The sequence below is a fragment of the Anser brachyrhynchus genome (genome assembly GCF_964034855.1).
Source record: "Anser brachyrhynchus genome assembly, chromosome: 2".
Classification (NCBI taxonomy): domain Eukaryota; kingdom Metazoa; phylum Chordata; class Aves; order Anseriformes; family Anatidae; genus Anser; species Anser brachyrhynchus.
Window position 1 is genome coordinate 129607230 of NC_137695.1, and position 22541 is coordinate 129629770.

General features: G+C 37.4%; 1 protein-coding gene across 7 annotated transcripts in view; it reads left to right on the forward strand.

Moving 5' to 3' along the window:
* ZFHX4 (zinc finger homeobox 4) overlaps positions 1 to 22541 on the forward strand; it is a 154276-nt gene that overhangs the window by 29615 nt on the left and 102120 nt on the right. For 5 of the 7 annotated variants that reach the window (XM_080581617.1, XM_080581619.1, XM_080581622.1 and 2 more), the window contains exon 3: positions 691 to 1193. In XM_080581617.1, the coding sequence (XP_080437743.1) occupies positions 691 to 1193 (503 nt within the window). The remainder of the gene's footprint in view (positions 1 to 690; positions 1194 to 22541) is intronic. The other 2 variants (XM_080581621.1, XM_080581623.1) reach the window with 1 other exon arrangement.

Below are 22541 nucleotides of genomic sequence, written 5' to 3' on the forward strand. Positions count from 1 at the left end.
TTTTCTTTCTTAACTGACAATGCCCTTTTATAGTTAGCAAATTGTGTGTATTCCAGGTGTAAGAGGAGGGTGAATTGGAGTCAAATGCTCATGGTTGGGCAGTGTACTGTAAATCTGTTATCTAACCTTATACATTTGTACAAAAAAGAACTCTCAAACTCCATTCAGTTCTAATGTTTCATGTTTGACATACCTAAATAGGCCTAGTGCTGTTTTCTGGGCATATTTTAGAAATAGGAACACTAAGATCTTGTACTAAAAGTAGCTAAATTGGCATAGATACACTTATCCTAATTAGTATATTGTAGATATGTATATACTGAGCTACCTGCAACATCATTTAAAGGATATAACAAAAGTACAATTAGTGCTGTGTAAGTTAATCTAGGCTTTTAAGTTACAAAAGCATTGCTGTTTTGTTATTTTATTGATCAACTTTCATGCCTTTGAAAATACAAATTCCAGAATGACATCATGCCCAGTAGGAGTAATTAAAGCTATCTGATGAGGGAATTTAGAAGTTGAAAGGGATGATTGTAATTGATCCTGATTCAATCCTATTACAGCTTTTTATAGTTTAAGCTCTAGAGAAAGCAAACTCCTTGTCAAGGCTTTATTTTACAGATTCCTCTGTGTGTGCTATGCTTGCTGGTCTCTACTTTCCCTTTTAATTTTTTTTTTTTCCTGTAGTAAATAATGAGCTGCCGCCTGAAATCCGGCTTGCCAGTGGTCAGCTAATGGGTGATGACCTGTCCCTCCTTACTGCAGGAGAGCTGTCACCTTATATCAGTGACCCAGCGCTGAAGCTATTCCAGTGTGCTGTTTGCAACAAATTCACCTCTGACAGCCTGGAGGCCCTAAGTGTGCATGTGAGCAGCGAGCGCTCGCTCCCCGAAGAGGAGTGGAGGGCTGTAATTGGAGACATCTACCAGTGCAAGCTCTGTAACTACAACACGCAGCTCAAAGCGAACTTCCAGCTCCACTGCAAGACTGACAAACATATGCAGAAATATCAACTGGTGGCTCACATTAAAGAAGGGGGCAAAACTAATGAGTGGAGGCTGAAGTGTATTGCCATTGGCAACCCGGTTCACCTAAAATGTAATGCCTGTGACTACTACACCAACAGCGTGGATAAATTGCGCTTACATACTACCAATCACAGGCATGAAGCAGCCCTGAAACTGTACAAGGTAAGCCAGTGACAGCAATTTAAGCTGACACCAAGTAGACTAGGAATTAACTGTTTCAGTGCTAATTGAACAAGACTGTGATTAATCATCAGATTAAATGTTTATGGAAGGTGTATAATTGAAAAAAAATACTCAGGCTAATCAAGGTGTGCTCCCAGTGAGTTGTGTAGATTCACCTGAGGGCCCACTCAGCTTTCACTTTATGGACACAGGGGACATAAGTTTTTTAAAAGAAATTCTTTCATCATACATAACTAGAGGGGTTTTGCATGTCTTATAATCTTTTCAATCTTTGTCCATAACATTTTTGATCAGAGGCTTGACAGAGATTATGGAAAATGATGAATTTTCCATACCGTGCATAGGAAAAGAGATCATTTTCTGGCTTATACGTCTGTTTGCAACCATAGTCTGTGACAGCCAAGTTATTTTACATCAGTATTTTCAGTAAGGACATGTAATATACCACATTACTACCAACAATATTCAAAAGTAAGCATTGCCATCCTTTTGTCTGCCCTTCTTTTGCAAGCCAGTAATGATTTTTCACAAACATGAAAGGGTGTGGTGTAGATAAATATGTTAGTAGAATGGCAACTATATTTTTATCTTTACTGGAAAAAACTATGTGGATATAATGAATATGTGGGAGTGATGAATACCATTTATTATACAACTTGTCATGACTTTTTCCAAACCCTAATTATGGGGTAACTTATTTTCTGCAGTGTGTTTACTGGATTGGCTTGATTGTCTTGGTTCATGTACAAAATATAACACATTCATTTCCAAGATGAATAACTTTGTAACTTATTAAAAACTTCTTTTGTCTAGGGGATAAAAAAATTCAGGAAATATTGCAAACCATTAGTCACTGTAACAAGCTCTAAATATGATTAGAAAATCCATTTTGCAAGTGTTATCTATTGATTTATACTAGAAATCTGTGATAACTAAGCTATAAGGAGTCATCTGCTGATTACAGCAGCTATACTGGTTTTCTAATCATGTTGAAAACATGTACACATGGAGCAAATACAGAAAAGCCTCAGCAGATCTGTAGTTTAAGCAAGAAATAACATTTTGCTGGTGTTCAGCAACGTTCAGATGGATGTTCTGAGTTAACACAGAGTGCACAGGCAGTAACTTGGATTTTCATTTTATAACCTGATAGTTTTAACCTTGGAGTATCTGCTATGGACAAAAATGGCAGTAACACAAGATTAGGTCTATTATATTCTCCCACAGTGCTGGTTGCTCTGCTTTTCCTTAACTCCAGGGGGTTGTTTTTTTGTGTTTGTATGTTTGCTTTTTTAAAGACCCAAATTTTTGTTTTGAAAAGTCCCAAAAGAGCTAAGAGTATAGTGACATAATTTGCCTACCTCAGCAGCAAAACTGTCTTCAGAGGTTCCTGCTCCCTGTCTTTCATGAAATGATTCCTTGCTCCCTCCAGTTATGCTGACTGTAGAGCCATGCTGTAAGCCAGGTTTTTGAAATGGCCTGTATTAAACATAGCTGGTCCCCATCTCTTTTTTGGAGTGTTAACCTGGATTATTTCCATTATCTGTTTTATAAAGCTAGCCTTCTGAGAGATGCTGCTGAAAAAAATTTCACAGATAAGAGTCATAGAATGGGAGATGGGAAGGCAGAAGACTTCTCTCAGATGGCTTCACTGCTAAAGCTTCAAAGACTTTGGAAAATAAGATGCCATTTGCTTGTTTCAAAATAAAAACATAGGCATAGATATAGAGTTGCAAGATACAAACCAGCTGCTCAAAAAAGCATTGTCTCATCACTTCACACAACCCTACCCCTAGAAAAATCTTGGTCAAATATGTTTGGTTTTGCAGCATGTTCCACAAAATATTTGATTTGGAGTATAAGGGAGTGAGTCTCAACTCTTAGCCCTCATCAGTTATAATGTCCTGCTGCTGAAGATATTTATTCTTATTTTTCCAGATTCTGGTTTGTTAGATTCAGTTGTGCCTGTGTAGTTCAGCTATCATATGACCATCAGATGACCAACACTAACCTTGTAAGTTCCATCTCCGAGTCAGTTAAGGTGAAAAGCATCTCAGAGGAGGATGCATAAGGTCTTAAATAGAATCACAGAATCATTTAGCTTGGAAGAGACCTCCAAGATCACCTAGACAAACCTATGACCTAACACTAACAAGTCCTCCACTAAACCATATCACTAAGCTCTACATTTAAATGTCTTTTAAATACCTCCAGGGAGGGTAACTCAACCACTTCCCAGGGCAGCCCATTCCAATGCCTAACAACCCTTTCAGTAAAGAGTAAAGAACAACCCTTTCAGTAATACCACCTAAACTTCATGTCCTACAGAAGGGCAATACAAAACATAAATCTCATAATCATAAGGTTGCTAGTCTCCTAATACATGTATTTTTAAGATCTGTCCCTAGGATTACTAGTGAGAAACTTAGCTTGTTTGGAAGTTTATGTCTCTCATGACTTCCCAGAGAGGCTTGGAAATTTGAACACTGGTAGGCTTAAAAACTCTCAGAAATCAGACAGCACACACACATGAACACACTATTTTCATACAATCTCATTTTAAGGCTAATTTTCATGGAACAATTTATTTAAAATTTGAGTTGGTGTATTAGTTTTTTTTTTTTTCCTTTTAAGATTTGGGATTGACAGTACTACAGTGTATCACAAAATATCTGTATCTGTATCAGGAATGTAATGCCTCTGTATGTCACCAAGACAACTTTAGTTTTAATTGTAGGTATACATTCAGTCCATAAGGTGGAAATAAATAAGATTTTGAAAGTCTGTAAAGTTATCTGCTGGCAGACTAGATAGTTTTTTCAGGTCTTGGTGAAGCAGTTGACACCAAGAGAGCTGCAAACTTTTTTTTCTTGATACATCAATTATACTTTTTAGAGCACCTAAGGAAAAAACAAAACAAAACAAAACAAACAAAAAACCATTAATTTGTATGAATAATAGATATATGCCTTGGGAGTGATATCGAATATTCAGGAATTGTGTTTATATCCAAGCAGCTCCTCTAACTCTTTTAAAATTAAGGTGCTGTGAATATGGTTTGGCAATACAAACTTTAATCCTAAAACCATCTGAAAGCTCAGAAAAAGAATCTGTGACTTTGTTTCCTTGCTTTGTCAGGCACCTTAGAGTTTTATCTTTAGTCATTTATGTTTATTTAAATGTTGGTTTGTGAATTTTCCTTTTGTAAGTGTTGCCATAACAGCTAGATTTCTTTTTCTCTACTTAACTATTAATAAAATAAAAGGATGTCTTTTCACAACCATAGCTTTTAAAGCTATCATGAACATCAGAGCTTCTCTTCTGAAGCCGTATAATTTTAGTCAGTATCAAAATGTCACTTTTAAAGTTAGATTCTAAATGTTGTAAAGTAAAACTTTCAGCTGTTTTCTAAATTAAAAAAAAAAAAAAAGAAAACAAGGAAAGAAAGAAAGAAAGAAAGAAGGAAAGAAACAAAGAAAGAAGGAAAGAAGGAAAGAAAGAAAGAAAAAGAAAGAAAAAGAAAGAAAAAGAAAGAAAAAGAAGGAAAAGACCTGATTGCTACTTGCAGAAGGTACAGTTAGTTTTTTGACTGCTAGGAACCAGAACAAAGACGACCTTACCCTGAATGAACTCAGCTTGGGCTAGATGAAGTTCCCAAAGACTTGTGTTTGGAATTGTGGAGCTTGATATTAAACCAAATTAAACCACCGAAGAGTGGTGAATCCTTCACAGTATCACGAAGCATCCGGTAACTCCACAAGTAAACAGAGAGAGACACTGTAGCAACAGAGTGCATTTCCATTCTGCAGGAGGAAATGTTGGACTTCTGCAGATTTGGGAACCTGAGGTAGCAAAGTGATCTTTCTGGATATAAACTACATAGAGCTGTAACTGCTCTTAAGGAAGCCATTTTGTGGCTTAGTCAAATAGCTTTTGATTCAGGGAACTGCATATATCATGTCCGGTGCTCATAAAATAGTTTCCAAATACTTTTAATAAATAAATAGTAAAAGGAGTTTGAATCTAACAGGGCAGCCTGTTTGCAAGTAAACTGTAGGGGCTGTAAAGAAGTTTTAGTTAGCCAAGTAACTGAATGGCAGGATCAGTTTATAATCATAATTAAAAAAAAAAAATGAAGTCAGTGTATTAAAATATTATTCAATTAGCCAATAATAGCTTTAATATACATTAATTTTATATTGGGTGTATACTTCAGTTTACATTATATATGCAGCTATTTAGGAGCTCAGGGAAAGTGACAAGCAACAGTTAGCAGACAAATACTCAGCTGCGTGAAAACTCCATTGGTTTTCCCTTTATTGACAAAATATCGATCCATATCACTATTAATGCTATGATTGTCAGTTCAATTTGGATAGATCACTTTACCTCTCATCTTCTCAAACAGCAAAGATATTACCCAAAAGGAGTGACCTGATTTCAGTTTAAGAAGGTTAAAGGTTAAAGGTTAGCTCAAAAGCATCATCTGCCTAGCTGCTTAACTTTAAACTGATCAATTTAATGAAAATCTGTTTTGCAGATGGTGTTTTAATGTCTTTGGCAGGATTTAGGCAGCTTTAACATTAGACGTATGCTAGTAAAAATTATTTCTTTATTTGACCAGAACAACACCTTTTCTTTTATGTTTTAAGGTAAAAGGCATGTGGGATATGGTATTTTGGCAAAGGACCCAGAAGCAGAAAGTGTTGATGATCTTTCCATATGGGCTCAAAAACAGAATACCTTTATGTCTATTGCTAACGATGACTGAAGAAACAAACAAAGCTGTATTCATTTTTTACCATAATGTTTTACTTTGAAACCATAAAAAAGAATTTCAGTCCAAACTGTCCTTGAAAAAGGCTTGTCTTCTTTGCCTAGAGTGGAATGCAACAGCATTCACATTTTTAACCTGGCAGAGCAAGCTGATCATCTCTTTTAGACCTTGTATTTGAAGATCAGCAGTATTCTTTTTATTGTTCACAAACTGAGTAGTAATTGTGTTACTTGACTGTAGATACCGTAAATAATACGGCAAATTAGTCAATCCAAATGGTAAGTTTTATCTGATGGAGGTTATCCAAATAAACAAAGCATTAGATCCTCAGGAGTGTAAAGCAGAGCTTTGTGTTTATGTCTTCTGAGAATCTGGCCCTCACAATTTTTTCCAAGATAATTAAGTTTCAGCACAAGCATGTCTTTCTATTTTCAGATCTATGCAATTCAATAGGAATTTCTTGGGCTGCTAATGCAATACTATTATATGTTAGCTTTGTAATTAGCTAGGACTCTATCCCTTTGCTGAAATGCATTGTAATATTACACACACAAGCATAGCTTGCATGTAGCAGTCATAAAAGTGATGCCCTTTGTTTCATATTGACCTTCCAACTTATTTAAAAGAGTTTACAATGAGCCTTTGTTTTGTCCACAAATGATCATAAACAGCTTTCTAAAGAGCCCAATAAAATGAGATAATCACAAATGTATAACATCACATATTGAAAGGGTAGAAGAACAAACGGGGCTTTTACTATATTTTATAGGATGGATTTATAGCCTGTCCTTGGGTCACTTAGGGCCAAGAATTTTCATGGTCAGCTGGTTGGTCTTGCTAGCTAGCATCCTCTGCAGGAAATGCAAATACCGTGCAGCACCTGCTCTTCAGCTGGGGTTGTACAGTGCTTTTTAAAAGCAAGGTGTCCACTTCACTTCTGGTTCAAAGTCAAAAGCTTAGTTAGACTAGCTTTTTTTCTGCATGTGTCATCAGTGGGACAGTCTGTCTGGATTCCACAATGCTGTTTGCATATTTGGATTTTAAATAAATGAGGGCTATCGAATGCTTTGCTCATCTTTATCAGGAGCAGGAGGCACAAGTGGGATTTAGTCCATAGGTAACTTTTAGTGTAACAGTTCCCCAAGGAACCCTGCTTGGGTTTTTCTCATTATCCTTTTTCTGGATGAAAGCATCGTTGTTAGGAATTAACAACCGAACTGAGGGTGTGAAGTATATGCATGTGGAGGTGAATGGACTAACAGCCCTAATCACTTTGTTTGCTTTACTCTGTTTGGCATGATTTTGGTACTTGATCAGTCCAGAATTAACACAAAGTCGCATTCTTTTCATTTCAGTTGTCCTGCACCAACTTCGTAATTTAAAATCAAATATCCTAGGTATGTTCCAGTCCAATTATTGAACTGTCATTGTCCCGGTATGATGGTAAAAGAGGTCAGGAGATTGTACAGCATTGATTTGCATAAAAATCATTGTACAAAGGAAATTGGAATATGTCTGCACATCTGAGGAGGCAAAACATGTTTTGCTTAATCTTATTCTTGCTGTTTGTTTTGGTGAAGAAAGCTGTTTTCAGTGATAAACAAAAGTTATTCAGATTTGTTGCTAAACATAAACCTCACGATAGAGGATATTTCATTTTTTATAGTACTTTAAGATTTATGATCATTTAAGGTTTTAAATGTTTTATGAAATTTAATTTCCACTGCATGTTTTAGTTACTGTAGTTCAGATTATGCTGTTGTGCTTGCACGTATAAAAACAAATGAAGGTTGAAAGAACACATCGTACAGTCAATTCATGAACGTGCTAACTGTATGTACTTATACACAATAGACAAGTACAATTATTTTCAAAAAATGTAGGGGGATAGTTGAATAATAATTTCAAATTTATTCTTTTCTATTTTAAATTTAAAATATAATAGTTGAGAAGTAATTCTCACATTATATTTCATGTATATTCTATTTGATATTCAGGTATTATCTGATTCTCTTGCCTAGATGGTCCTATATACATTGCAAAAAATGACATGCATTGGATTCGGTTTATGGTACACTGCTAAAGCAAAAAATACTCTCAAATTCTTTAGAGAATTCCCATTGAAATGTTGTCCAGGATCTCACTCTTGAGTGTTATTGTGGATGATGATGTATAAAGCTACTCTTTAAAAAGGAGGCTGTACCAGACTATTTGGACATGACTTCCAGTGCAGAGCCTGCCCAGGGGAGCATGACATTGTAGTTCCCTTGGCAGAGCAGGAAGAGTGAGTAAGGAGGAGAGCAAAAGCATCATAAAGAGGATCAGCCTCATTTATTCAGTATGCTCAACACACAAAATGGCTGTATAACAGCTGTTTTTTGTGCCTGGATTTCTTTCATTCTGATATTAAGAGAAATATGTAATTATTTCTAACTGAGATTCAAGGTAGAGATGCAATGTATAGTGAATGTAAGAGTATTAGGTCAATGTGTGCGTTATGTGTGTACATGCATGAATTGATTGCAGCTATGAAATTAGCAGCCACTCCCACCCAGCCTTGCAACATAGATTTACTTGTTACCCTTAGGAGATTTTATCTGATAGTGCAGCACACACTACAGGTGTCTTCTCTAAAATTTGTAAACACAGTTTAACAGACTCTTCCAGGTGAGATTTTTCTGTACTATTTATTCCACATAATTAAGAAAAAACATTGAAAAAAAGACAGGCTTGACAGGAAAGTTGTATTTTGACATGCATATGTGTACTTCAGCTTTACTATTGTATTTGATAAGTGTCTGGGCAGAAGCGTTCCATGGGTCTATGTATTTGTCAGTCCATCCAGAAAAAAATGCCAGATTTGGGAATTTTAGGAGGCTGGTCTATTGTCAAGTTTGGTGAGAATAAATCTTAAAGACCTCATATGTTCAGAACTGAGCTTTGAGTGGTGTAATACACAGCTCTTGAGACTGCATTGTCTCTATATGTGTCTTTCTCTCTAGATAAACAAATTCATTTTCTGCATTTATTTTTTTCCTTTGGGGTACCACTGTCTAGCAACAGTCTGGTCAATTTTTTCTAAGGGAAGATAGTGAAGAGGCTGGTGTGAAATGCTGAGCATTACCAATTCTGTTGGGTCTAGCAAGAACTGGGCGAAATGCAAGAGAAGTATTTTATTGGATAAAATTTCATGTGTGTATTTGTGGGCAAAATACAATAAAGTACAACAGGAAATAGGTAGTAATTGCATTAAATGTGGGTAAGATTTTAATGCTAAAAAAAATACCGGAGGTAGCTTGTAATATTTTTTGCTCCTGGTGGTCTTTTAGGCTGGTGTACTTAACACAGGCAGATAGTGCAGAATGACAGTGGTACATCCTCATACTTATATATAAAAAAGATGAAGCTACGGTGAGAACTGCAAGACCTTCCCTTTGTGGACAGCTGTGAAGGAGGATGTCATGGAAATGACCCCCTTGGTCTGCAGACGAAGGTGCCAGCCTTGCAATTCTGCAGCAGACAGATACACAGAGTATTGTGTACCATAGCCTCAGGGGAAAATGTATGTGCTACTCTCCCTGTGGGAGGGAAGACATTAAGATAATCTTTAGCTTTCAAAGACAGGGGGCACTGAAGGAAACAAAAATTGAGCAAAGGTTGTCCTTGAATGATGAAGTGTGCAGAGTCCCCTGCCTGGGGCATCCTCCTACAGTAGCAGTGACAAAAACAGAAAACCTTTTTTTATCACATAGGAAGACTGTGAGCAATGCTCCTTGCTTATATGCATGATTGGGAAACTATATATATTTCTAAAGGGAGACATAAATGGTAAAAAATAATAAATAAATAAATAAAAACTGGATTTTTGACCGCATTATTTGTCTGATAAAAAATGTACTTTTTTTTTTTCTTCTGTTTAAAACTGTTATCCTTGCGTGTTAATCAAACCATAATGTTAACAAGATTCATATGTCAAAAATACACAATATATAACTGCCATTTTATGGCTGGATTATGTGCAGATGACCTGGGATATAGGAATAGTATTCAGGATTTTGCCCAAAAAACAGATTTTATTTGTGATCACTGTTTTCCCTTGTAATTAGTCCCAAAGAATAAAAGCATATGGTGCTTCCTTGCACTGGTTCTGGAAAAATAAATAAATAAATAAATAAATAAGGCTGCCTCTACCCATAGAAGCAGCACAGAATCTGCTGTTCAGGGATACTTCAGGGATATTTTGTGCACAAACTCTTTTATAGAAAAAAAAAAAACATTATTCAGAGAAACTTCAAGACCAATCCTGTTATGATGACACTGTTTAAACCAAAGGCATACAGTGGACACATTTCTGACCAGAACTTCAGCAAACACTTCCAGTGATCTATACCATCTTGTTCTAAAACTACTTAACACTAATGGAATATTTCTTCTGATACCCTAAACTTATGATTGGGCCTATGGCCATCTTTGGCTGGGGGAATGGGAGAGTTCACAGAATCACAGATCAGTTGTCTCCAAACTGATTTATTAAAAAATAAAGATGTTTTTTCAGTGGAAATCCTGAAAAGTTGCAACAGGCTCAAGTATCATACCAGGTATGAGTGATACTATCAAGCATTCCTTATGCTAAATTTGAAACTATGGGTCCTAATGGAAAAGAAAAAGAAAAAAAAAAAAGGAAGGGCACTTCTTATTCTAATAACAGTATCCCTATTTTCTGTGTAATCTAGACAAAAACTTGCATTCTGGGAAATAGATTAAGGTAAAAATAGTAAAGTTTTCTAATTAAAGAGACAATTTGTGAAGGACCAGAGTTTTGGTACTTTTACAGCTAGAACAATGAAACAAAGTCTGAGGATTTCGGTATTCTTGCTTTCTGTGTCTGCTAGTGATGAGAGCATAAAAAAGGCTTGCTTTACTTCTGAAATGAGGCAGCTTTTAGTATCTAGATGTTGCTATTTTGGAAATGCCCTTTGGCATTTGCAGATATGTACGCAGCTAATGAATGAGTGGAAATTAGGAAGACTGAAGCTGGTGGAAAAAAACAAGCAGCCAAACTGCAAGGGTTTCTGAAAACCTTATGCCCTTATTTGTCCAGAAACTTCTGTGACTCGAAATCTTTGACCCAGGGGGAAGTCAGCATCCTGCTGGTATATATCAGAATGGGATCTTGTGAAGTCAGTCTCAGATGACTGAATCATAGTCTACAAAATATTAAGGATAATTTTACCAAGTTTGTGACCTAGAATCACTGGGCCAATTGAAAGGCACTACTGTATTGGTCTCCAGGACCTACCATGCTGCAGATGCATCTCAGAAACAGGTTTTACCTAAATTGTTGATATCCTTTGTCAGTTTTTTGTTTTCTAAGATAGTCTCATATGTCATGGTAAATTGGATCTGCTGTGAATATGCTCTGTCTCCCTGTTCCTATATTAACTGGTATGGCTTGCAATGTGTCAGGCTTCGTAAGTATCTTCATGATACTTGAGTTTATGTCTCATATAGAACTCAAAGGATGAAAATCTTCAGAAACAATCATTAGGACACCTGGTGGGTATTTTTGAGAAAGAGTAAATCCTTTCTCAGTTAGATGCTTTGTAGTCTGGTTACTTGAAAAACAAACATAGGTTTGTGGGATGAGCTATGACCAACATCTAACACAGAGAACCTGAATCCAGAAGTTTTTTCTGGGATGCTTATTTTCCTTCATGAGTTCTCCAATGGACAGCTCAAATTCTGTGACCTCAGCTACCTCAAAAGTACCAAAGGGATGATAAGGTTTGCCTAAGACATTTTGGGGTATACAAATGACAATAGCTATGCTGGTGTTGAAGAGTTATATGTATGAGACATTTTTTCATGAAAAGGAAGAGAATTGAGCTGGTAATCAATAAAGAAGAGCTCTGAAATCTCATGTTACAGAATTCAAGCCTGTTTCCCAATTCCCTCAGCTTCTGATCTCTGCAGGTATAAAGGTTCCATGCCTCTTGCGTTCACAACAACAAGGAAACAAATGTCTCTCCTTTACTTTTAGTAGTTGTGTATCCTAATAGCTTTAGAAGGTGAGTTTAATACTATCTTGACTGGGAAACAGTGCATGGCCTTGGGGAAAAAGAAAATGTGTCTCTAACCAAGCAGAGGCAAGAGAGAGGTTGGCCCCCAGTATGTTGGCAGCTTAATGGACCTTATAGAAACATAACTAAGCATACCACTTAATTTCTTCATATCTGTGGAGAAATATCTGTCTTCTTCTCTCCCAATATTTATCTGTATATCTGTCTGATACAGTATCTGCTACTGGGAAGAATGAGTTAGAGATGAAATCTGAAGTTGTTCATGCTCATGAGAACTTTACAGAGCCAGACATTATCCAAGGCTAGTAGAAGTCACAGTTGTTGGAGACTGGGTTTCTTGCACAGAGGGTGCAGTGAGGGGAGGCAAAAAGGTGTGTGCACTTATAAAAGTGTACACTTCCCCAGAGCATAAACAGAATTTAAAATTATGTGTGTCCATACATACCACAGGCTGCTACTGTCACCTGATAAAATACTATACAAACGTCTATATATGTTAGTGTCTGCTGTAGTAAAGGTTGGATTTCCATTTCTGTTCTATTTTCTATCTCCTAATTACTCGTAATTTTCTTATAAACACTTCTAGGGCTGAAATTATCAGGATTTGTGCTAGCTTTAAAGAATATTTCTTTCTTCTTTGGAGGTGTTTCTGAGTCACCTCATCGTGAGTTATCTTACCCACCTGTCCTAATGAAAAATACTCCATTGCAAATAAAGTTAGTCAAGTACATCTCTTGCAATGGCTGTCCATAACATAAGAGAATGTTATTTTAGAAGAAACAACACGTTAATTGGCCAAGCATGTAATCATTGTCCTATCACAGCAAATTATACCATTAGTTCAACTTATCTAATCTCTTTGCTCCAGACCAGCTAACAACAATTGCTTCCCAGACCAGAGTAAAAAAAATCTTTAGTGAGCAAATATGGAATAATATTGCTCATAAAGGATAATTATGTGGTTTTTTGTTTTGTTTTGTTTTGTTTTGTTTCTCAGATGTCCTCTTTAGTTAAAGAACAATGAATTAGCATTGTACAAATTCAAATATATATGTATATATTTGCTTTCCAAAAAAATGGTCTTTGGATAGTCTTATATGTACACAAATATCAATTCAGTTCATAAACTTAACTCTTGGCTTCCCACATGCAGTGGGAAGGAGTTCCACAGGTTATTTTAACCTGCATATAAATATAATTGCTTAAAAATTTCTTGTCATTCATTTAAGTCATAAGTTTTGTTTGTTTATTCATCTGGTAGCAGAACAAGAAATGTAACGCATTCTCACTTGTTTTATGGTCTTTCTATATAATCTTTATTTATTCATAAGTAATCTTTATGATTATTTTATGATCTATCATGTCTTTCTTCTGCTTAAACTATTTGTGCACCATGCAATTTCATTCTATTCATTGCTGTTTTTAGTGGAAGTTTTTCCACATTTCTGCTAATTCCAATGCTGGTCTCTGAACTCTTTCTACCCCTGCTATTTTTTTTTCTAGAGATATTCAGATATTTCAGAACGGAACACACTGTTCTCACTGTAGCTGTATGATTTTATTGTATCATGCCTGGTGCATCCAAAAATATATCTGCTTTAAACAAATACTATTGAATTCTGTTGTAACAACTGCATGTATCAGTACAGGCTGGGGGATGACCTGCTGGAGAGGAGCTCTATGGAGAAGGACCTGGGGGTCCTGGTGGATGACAGGTTGGCCATGAGCCAGCAATGTGCCCTGGTGGCCAAGACGGCCAATGGGATCCTGGTGTGCATTAAAAGGAGCGTGGCCAGCAGGTCAAGGCAGGTGATCCTCCCCCTCTATTCTGCCCTGGTCAGGCTTTACCTGGAGTACTGTCTCCAGTTCTGGGCTCCCCGGTACGAAAAAGACAGGGATCTCCTGGAAAGAGTCCAACAGAGGGCCACAAAGATGATATGGGGCCTGGAGCATCTTCCCTATGAGGAAAGGCTGAAAGACCTGGGTCTGTTGAGAAAACAGACCTTGGACTTGAGAAAAGAAGACTGAGAGGGGATCTTAATAATGTTTGTAAATATCTTAAGTGTGGAAGAAAAAGGCCAACCTCTTTTCAGTGGTCTGTGGGGACAGGACAAGGGGCAATGGCCAAAAAATGGATTACAGGAAGTTTCGCACCAACATGTGAAAGAACTTCTTCACGGTGAGAGTGATAGAGCATTGGAACAGGCTGCCAGGGAGGTTGTGGGGTCTCCTTCTCTGGAGATATTCAAGGCCTGTCTGGATGCCTACGTGGACAACTTGCTCTAGTGAACTTGCTTTGGCAGAGGGGTTAGACCCGATGATCTCTTGAGGTCCCTTCCAACCCCTACAATTCTGTGATTCTGTGACTCTGTTCTGGATTTATGTTGTCTTTCATTCCATGCCTCTTTGCATGACTTTCTTCATACTGATGCCCAAGTTTCCTGGACTTGTTACATTTAATTTAGACACCAGTAATATGTTTGATTGGTTCAGATAGTTCCTTATAATATATATTTTCTTGGATTAATTTGTCAATACTAAATTTCACCTGTCTGCATAGCTAGTTTTAAACCTGTCTGGCTTTCCTGATGGTTCTTTGGCTGGTTTTGACTGGCATGAATTCTTTTACACCCTCTTGAAGATCAGTCCTAGTTTGATGGTAGAAGACCCAGAGGTCACTTTTGCTGTGTTGAGTGGCTTGTTAGTTCTTGTAGCTTGGTTTCTGCCTGTCAGTTTCCAGCCCATGACATTTTTTTTTTTTTTTTTTTTTTTACCTCTCTGGTGGGTGCCTACATTAAGTGGTTAGGCTATCTCGTGCTTAGTTTAGTTAATGGACAGAGAAAAACTCCAATTCTGAATTATACTGCGGAAGAATTCCCTCTACTATTAAGAGGGTAAGGAAAAGAAGCATCTGGCTTACTCCCATGTCATATTGCCTGTCTCTTCAGAGAGCAGTTGCCTCTTCTTGCTTTCCCATGTCTATTGATAATACACTGTTTCTTGGGGGTGCAAATAGCAGTAGACAGTTAACTGGTCATTGAGCCTGAAGAAAAGAAATAGCTAATTAGCCATCTAGCTGAAAAAATAAAATAATAAAATAAAATAAAATAAAATAAAATAAAATAAAATAAAATAAAATAAAATAAAATAAAATAAAATAAAATATTCCCAGATACTCATTTGCACATACAAAACAGAAGATGTTGTTTCTGCAAGTGGACTACAAGTCTGAGGCGTAACTCAAACAGACTCTGTAGTGTGCTCTTTTTCAGTGCTAACTTTAATGTATTATTGATTGTTATTAAGGTACACTGTGAAATACAGATGGGGTGTCTGTTGTGGTTGAACTCGTACTGTGGGAGCTGTGTTGACTTTTGGATTGTTCTGGCCTTCATGCTGCTTGACATTAAAACCTTTCACATTAAGGTTTAGAAAAGAAAGAAATGTATAGTAACTAAGTTGCCCTCTAAGTAGTGTGAAGTAATGTGAAACTATGATGCCAAATGCCCTTCCCACCAAGTCAGCACAAAATCTGAAACGAAATACTAATTTCAGAGCAAGCCAGGAAGTTTGTGATTCCCCGTGTGAGTATATACAAACACTATTTTAGGGTAGTCACCACCTGAATTTTAACTAGCCATGCTACCTGCCAGTGCTGAAGGAAGTGATAAAAGTGAAGGGATTAGGGCTCTGATTTTCAGAGATGCCAAGTGCTAGCAGCTTCTGTTGACTGCCTGTGTTTAGCACCCCAGCTCCCAGGTCAGGCTCAGGTGGTGACCAGCTCCTCTGCGCTGGCTGCCAGACTGTCCTTGCACAGCCCTCTGGGATGGCACTGGCTACATGATACCCTGCACTGGCTATTTTGAAATATATTTAAAAAATTACATCAGAGGATCAATTACTGCTGAAGTGTCACTACTGAACCCTGTAATACTGCTAATTAGTTAAAGCAAAAGAGGCATGCTGATAGGCATTTGTCTTGGCTGTAGCACACTGAATAACTGCACAAAATCAGATTTGAAATGCTTCTAGATTATCTCCTCTCCCTCCTTCTGGAAAATTAAGGTACAAAAGTTGTTTTTTCTCTTTTATTTCCTACTGACTCATAAAAGAAAATACTTATGAATTGTTCTCACTCTTTCCAGCAATTTGCGTCTTATAATAGTTTGCTTCTGTTTGAAACTCTTCTTAAAAAGGGTATTAGTCTTTGGAGAAAACTTAAAATACAGAAATTTACAACAAAGGTATGGTCGAGGACAACACTCTCTAACCTTGGCACAGCTCCCTCTCTGCCATGAATGGAGCAAAAACAAGTGGAGATTTGCTGCAAGTTCCCGACCGTGGAGGAGGGAAGGGTTGCTCCACTGGTGTCGGGGAGTCTCTGTCTGGCAGCGCGCTGGCTGTGTGAGCCCCATCCTTCCTCTGTACACCATGCAGGGGATGTGTCAGGAGAAGGACCAGGAAGGGCAGCAGCTAGGGCACACATCAGTGTGTATGTGATGAGAGGGAAATCCTTCCTGCACTAGCAGCCATGGAGAGCTCCCAGGCAGAGCTGGCTCAAAGGGATGCTGGGGACTGCAGGAACCTTTTTGTCTGGTACAGAAAGGCTGCAGCTGCAGTCACTACATATATATATATATATATATACCCTGCAGTCCTGCATTTTGATCCCTGGGTCAAGTGAGTTTTAATTCTTCTCTGTTCACCTTGCAGGGAGCCTGGCTGGGCTGTGTCAGTGGGTTCTGGACTTGAGGAATTACTGCAGCTGTTTCCAAGCACTGACTGTTCTTTTTAGTTGCTAAAACTTATACCAGGCTCTCACTCAGCCCTCTCCTTCCAAATCGCAAAAAAATACTTTTAATCTAACTTTTATGTTTTGGTGAGGATAATTTTCTGAATTTGCCATAAAAAAATTAAAATGTTCAGTTGCCAATGACATGTGCAGAGTACATGAGGCATTTTCTTTAGTGTGAGAGAGAACATACTGTTAAAGTAAAATCTGAACAATTTAAAAGATACAGGGTTTTTACTAGTTGTATGATTTCTTATCCTCTGTAGGATTTGTTTAAGGTTTAAAATTTTTGTTTGTTTGTTTCTTATTAAAATGGTGATGAAAGAGATGGGAAGAATGTGAGCCTAATCCATCTTTGTTGTAGTACTGCTGATCTTGTTAGTGTTACTCCAAGGATGAAGCTGGCCCAGGAGTTTTCCAAAACGACAGTGTTTCCTAACTGTCAACTGACTGGAACATGGCTCTCCTGTGGTTTGACTACTGTGGTTTGTCACTACTGTGAGGAATTATTCAGTTCAAAAAGTTCTGTTATTTGGGTAATTTCTTGCTGAAATTGATGGTTACTGTTTCTGTTTCTGTTTTTTTTTTTTTTTTTTTTTTTCCTAAGTTTATTTCTAGGGTTTTTCCATTTGTTTCTGATGCTCTAGAGAAAAGGGTAGTTACAAAGGGACAGCCAGAGAGACTGCTCCACAGAGAGGGTGTGAAAAAGATGAGAGGATTTGAATTTGGAAGTGTTTTTCTTCCCACTGAAACAGCTCCCCTGCTTGATACCAAGTGTATGTTGTTAGAACTAAATCCACCTCCTAAATATCTTTTACAGATCAAAACTGGTTACTGGTTAGCGATAATCATGACACACTTTGTGAGCATACACATTAGGTCACCTCGCCTGTAGCCAGTTTCTCCTCCTAAATTATTCTCCACTTGTGAGCATTTTTCAAGCAGCTACTATTTAAAACCAGAAAGCCTCCACCCTGAAAGGCCCCAACCTGTCAGAAACATTTCCTCTGTTGCCTCAAGCTTGGAATTTCACTCCAAAGCTCCATCTCCCTCAGGACTTTACTGAGTGTCATCCTTGCCTGGTGGTTTGCTCTCTGCAACCTCAGTTGAGCACGCATGCTGCCAGTGCTCACTACCTCACCACATTCTTCTTCTTCCTGCTCTTCTGACATTTCTAAGTGTCTATTTTCCCAGTGCCATCTATGTCTGGATCAGTGTTGTTCATGCTGTACTTTGCTCAATTTCATTTTTGCCAAGCCTAAAACTCGTTTATATTTTTGCTCTTTTCTGCCAATAATCTTTCCCACTTTCTCTTGTGTATACATGCGTGAGTGTTTGTGTACATTATCACATATGCATTTTTAATTATTTGGGACGAGTGGGATAAAGCTTTTATTGTCTCGAGTTTGAGTTGGCTGTGTTGTTTTTAAGTAATAAAGACAGAAAAGGTATGCTGACCATCCCACAGGAAACTTTCATGCATTTTGAACCTCCTGCATATTTTGCATTAGCAAAAATATGTTAGAAATTTGTAGAGTGTTCTTTAACTGTATCAATACTGTTTTTTTTTTTTTTTCATATGGCTGTACATACCAAGCCAAGCTCCATTAATACTAAGGGGAAAAAATACGTTGTGACTTAGTAACTAAAATATTTTAGAAACCTCTTACATTTTTCCTATAATAGCTTTTCCATATATAATAGTGTTTCAGTTTGAGTGCCTCACATCTCAAGGCCACTCAGAGCTAAAAACAAGTGCTAGCATTCTGCTGGAAAGCTGGAAACTTCTCACTTCCAGTGCTATAAAGCTCCCTTTTCAGACACACAGATCACAAGATTAACGTGTCATTGGTAGAAGGCCCATCCCGGGTGTTGGCCCAATGTAATTTGAAAGAAAATCTTTCCATTTGAAAGGAAGCAAGGAAAAATAACTTGATGGTGGTTTGCAGTGAAACCAAACTAATGACAGCTAATTTAAGATATGTGGGCTGGGAACACTAGTATTAACTACCCGTGGAGATAGTTTTAGATCTGGTTTCAAGCACAGAGATTCTATTGACATCACCTTCTAGGAGACTTGAGACTTCCTGAAGACCATGCCTCTCTACCTTCCACGTGAGTGGTAGTACAGAAGTGCACCTTGGGGCACCAGAGCATTCCTTGTGAAGAATGCTGGACCCATGCTGGGTTCACACTGTCAATCCAAAATCTCCATGTGGCATCAATAAGGCTGGGATGCCAGCAAAATACAGCATATAAGAGCTCCAGACCATGGTCTTTCATTCTGTTTTAGTCATAACCAGTAGGTCAAATAGAAGGAATTATCTGGCTTTATAAAGGTGTCTAATCAGGAATTTGATATTCTCAGTACATATCCTAATGAGGTTCTGTGATGTAATTTTGAAAGTGTTAAGGTCTGGCCCAAGTCAAATCAAAGGTAAATTTTCCATTGACTTTGGTGGCACTAAAATTTCACAATGACATGGTTAAATCTATGCTATTAAAAAATGGTCTATGTTCATGTGTATATAACATATGCATGTGCAAATGTTTCTGCTGTATTTTATCCAATTATATAAACTGTGTTTAAACCAGCTAATATGCAGATGTCTAGAATGAATGAACTAAAAAGTCTGGATAGTGGTGAAATATTCAGGGAATGCAATGGGAGCATGTTTAGAACAATTGTAATACTGAGAGCTTTTGTTCAATTTACTAGGTGCCTTCCTTTACTGTAAAATCATGTTTTATTTTGTTTTGTTTTCCTAGTTTTATCATTTTTCAGCTACAAGTATTTTACATTATGAAACTGTGTAAATCAGCCTCAAAACTGGGATGCCTAAGAGCAGATAAGCTAAAGACTTAAGTGCTTTGGGCTTACTTCTCTTACCAGCTTTCATAGATACAAAGGAAGACTGTATTTGAAACCCCTCATCAGAACAAAATGAACATTTTAGCATTCTTGGACATAATATCAGGCTAACATGCTCTCTGACTGACATCCACTGCATACTGTATAATTGCCAGCCTGCTTCTCTGAGTGCCTTGAAGATTACATTTTTTTAATGTCCCAATATTAATAACCAGATGTGATCTTCTTCCTGCCCAGGGGTCAAACTAGCTGGCCAGGTCAGGCTGTTTGTCTGCGTGCACAGACTGTGAAGTCTATTCAGCATGACAGGTATGGGGGATAGGAAGTTGGGGGGGTAGGGTGTTAACCTCAAGACCACCAAAAGGGGCTTCTCCCTGCTGGGAACAAAGACCAGCAGGAGCTTCAGCCTTTTTCAGTACTCCTGGGATTTTAACTAAGTGAACAAAAGATGATGCACAGCTGAAGAAATGTTTTTCACAACTGATACATAATTTAAGATGTTCAGTTACGAAGAACTGGATATGTATTTGTGATTTCATTTAAGCACAGTCCAATTATGTGCAATCAGTTAATATTTTTGTATGCGTAGTTTCTGTGTTCTGCTTTGTATGTTGAGAGGATGCCTAATTGCTGGTGTTCGAATACACACTGGCCTTGAAAACAGCCCTAGCACTTAAAGAAATAGCATTAAAACACTGGAAGTTGCTATGGGGTGTTTTGTGTCTTTAGTAAGTGTATGCCAGCCTATTTGTAGAGTTATTTTATACTGGATAGTATGATATACTTTTGTTAAACATATATTATAAAACTATTTATTCCTCTCTTTCTTTTTGTTAGGTAAAGAATTCAAAAGAAGAAGCTATTTGTTTCCTAATTGATTTTCTACGTTAGTTGTTCATTGAATAGATAAGTAGTGCCTGTGATATTTGATTACAGAGCAAGGCACCCATTTAACCTTCCGTTCTTTCCTGGCCAGGATTTCAAATACAATACAACGTACCTCCCTTAGGCTCAGTAGGATTAGACTGCTAGCAGTAATCCCTGATGCTATGAAATAGACCTGATAGAACTTCAACTCACTTGTTTAGGATTATGCTCATGAATTTCATCTCATCTAGTTGCATTAACCCTTTGGGAGCTTGTGTGGGTTATGCTGTTATAAATAAATATATATACTATAGTAAGCAATGGTAGATGAATATCAAAACATCTTAATGAGTTTTAAAGTATTCACTTTTACTTGGGGTTCAAAATAAAATTCACATTAAAAAAAAGATTCTCTAGTAGAAACCCCCAGTTTCTTTTAATTCTAATGTTCAGAAGTCTTTTGCAGTTCAACAGTATCTCTAGAAGTTTCAGACACATTTTTTGCACTGATTTAAAAAAATATTGTAATGAATTTTTGTTCTCAGGATTGCAATGAAAGGACAGACAACTGATACCTGCTAGCCATAGAGCATTGTTGCAGAATCTCCAAGTATAGTGGTTTGAATGCATGCATGGTCCTACAGCAAAGAGAAGCGATACTGGTACCTGAGCCATTATTTTTTGACTTTTCTGCTGATAGCAATGATCTCATTAAAGGCAATAGAGATTTTTGATGACTTATGCCTCAATCAAAAAACAGACTCAGAGTGCCAGACCACTTCTGATGGACTGCTAGACAGCTGGCAGGCAAAAGTATTGTAATCACTGCAGATTTGAACTACTCTTTTGAATTGGTGACTTCTATTTAAATGCTGATTTTTAATCTGGCCAAATCACTATAGAGAATAACTCTATGTTAGCAAGAAGAATGAACAGATTTTTTTTCTGTCTTTCATTTTCAGGATCCTAAAACCCATCAATGAAATAAATATTATTTCCTATTACCAGTCCTGTTTAGCCTTTAGTGGAAATACTCATTAAATATTAACATGCACAGCTAATTGTATTAATTATTGAAATTAATATATATATCTATGTTTTACAATATTCAAGTCAATTACAAGTAAAAAAATGTGGAGAGTTTGACTTAGAAACTCTAACATACTCAAAATTTCTTGGCAGAAGACAGAGTTGGGTTAGGACTGACTGAATATTAAGGCATCAATTGTTGAAAATGCTGTCCCCTCAATACACCTGCATGTGGAATTGCTATATTGAAAGGCAAGATGATAGGGAGTATCTGTGCTACTAGCTACACTTGATGACACAGAGGCATCGGGGCATTTCCTTACCCCTTTCTTTACTAGTAAATGGCATGCTTATTATTGTAGATCTGTCACATACTCTTGATACATTTGATGATAAAGTGGTATTGGTGAATAGCTGAGCTGAAGGCCATGAGAGCAATAAATGAAGTTACTCTTGAGTGACTCCATTCTTTTTTTGCAGGGAGGATCTGGGAGTGGGGGCAGTTTGGGGCGGCTGTTCATCAGCCTGGTGGGTGCACTCATGTGCTCCCATGTAGAGTATTGCTGAGTTCTAGTCTGTCACCCTTCTTGATCAACATATGCCCGAGATGATTAAGGGAGAATCATCTGTGCTTGAGATTGGGATGTCTCCAAGATGCAGATGATTTTCATCTGTACAACTATTTAATCATATTTGGATGGTGAAAACAATTGTTTGACCAAGTTTCTTGCCAGGCTTTGGGTTTGGATCTACCACCTGTGTTGCAAACTGAGTTCATGCTGGTAAGACTCAACACTTGGTGGAAACGGCTGAAGCATCATCCTATAGATGTTCTACAGTCTATAAGCCCTGCCAGATTCTACATGTGGCTACTGAAGTAACCCTAGGAATGATAAGCATGCCTTTGTCA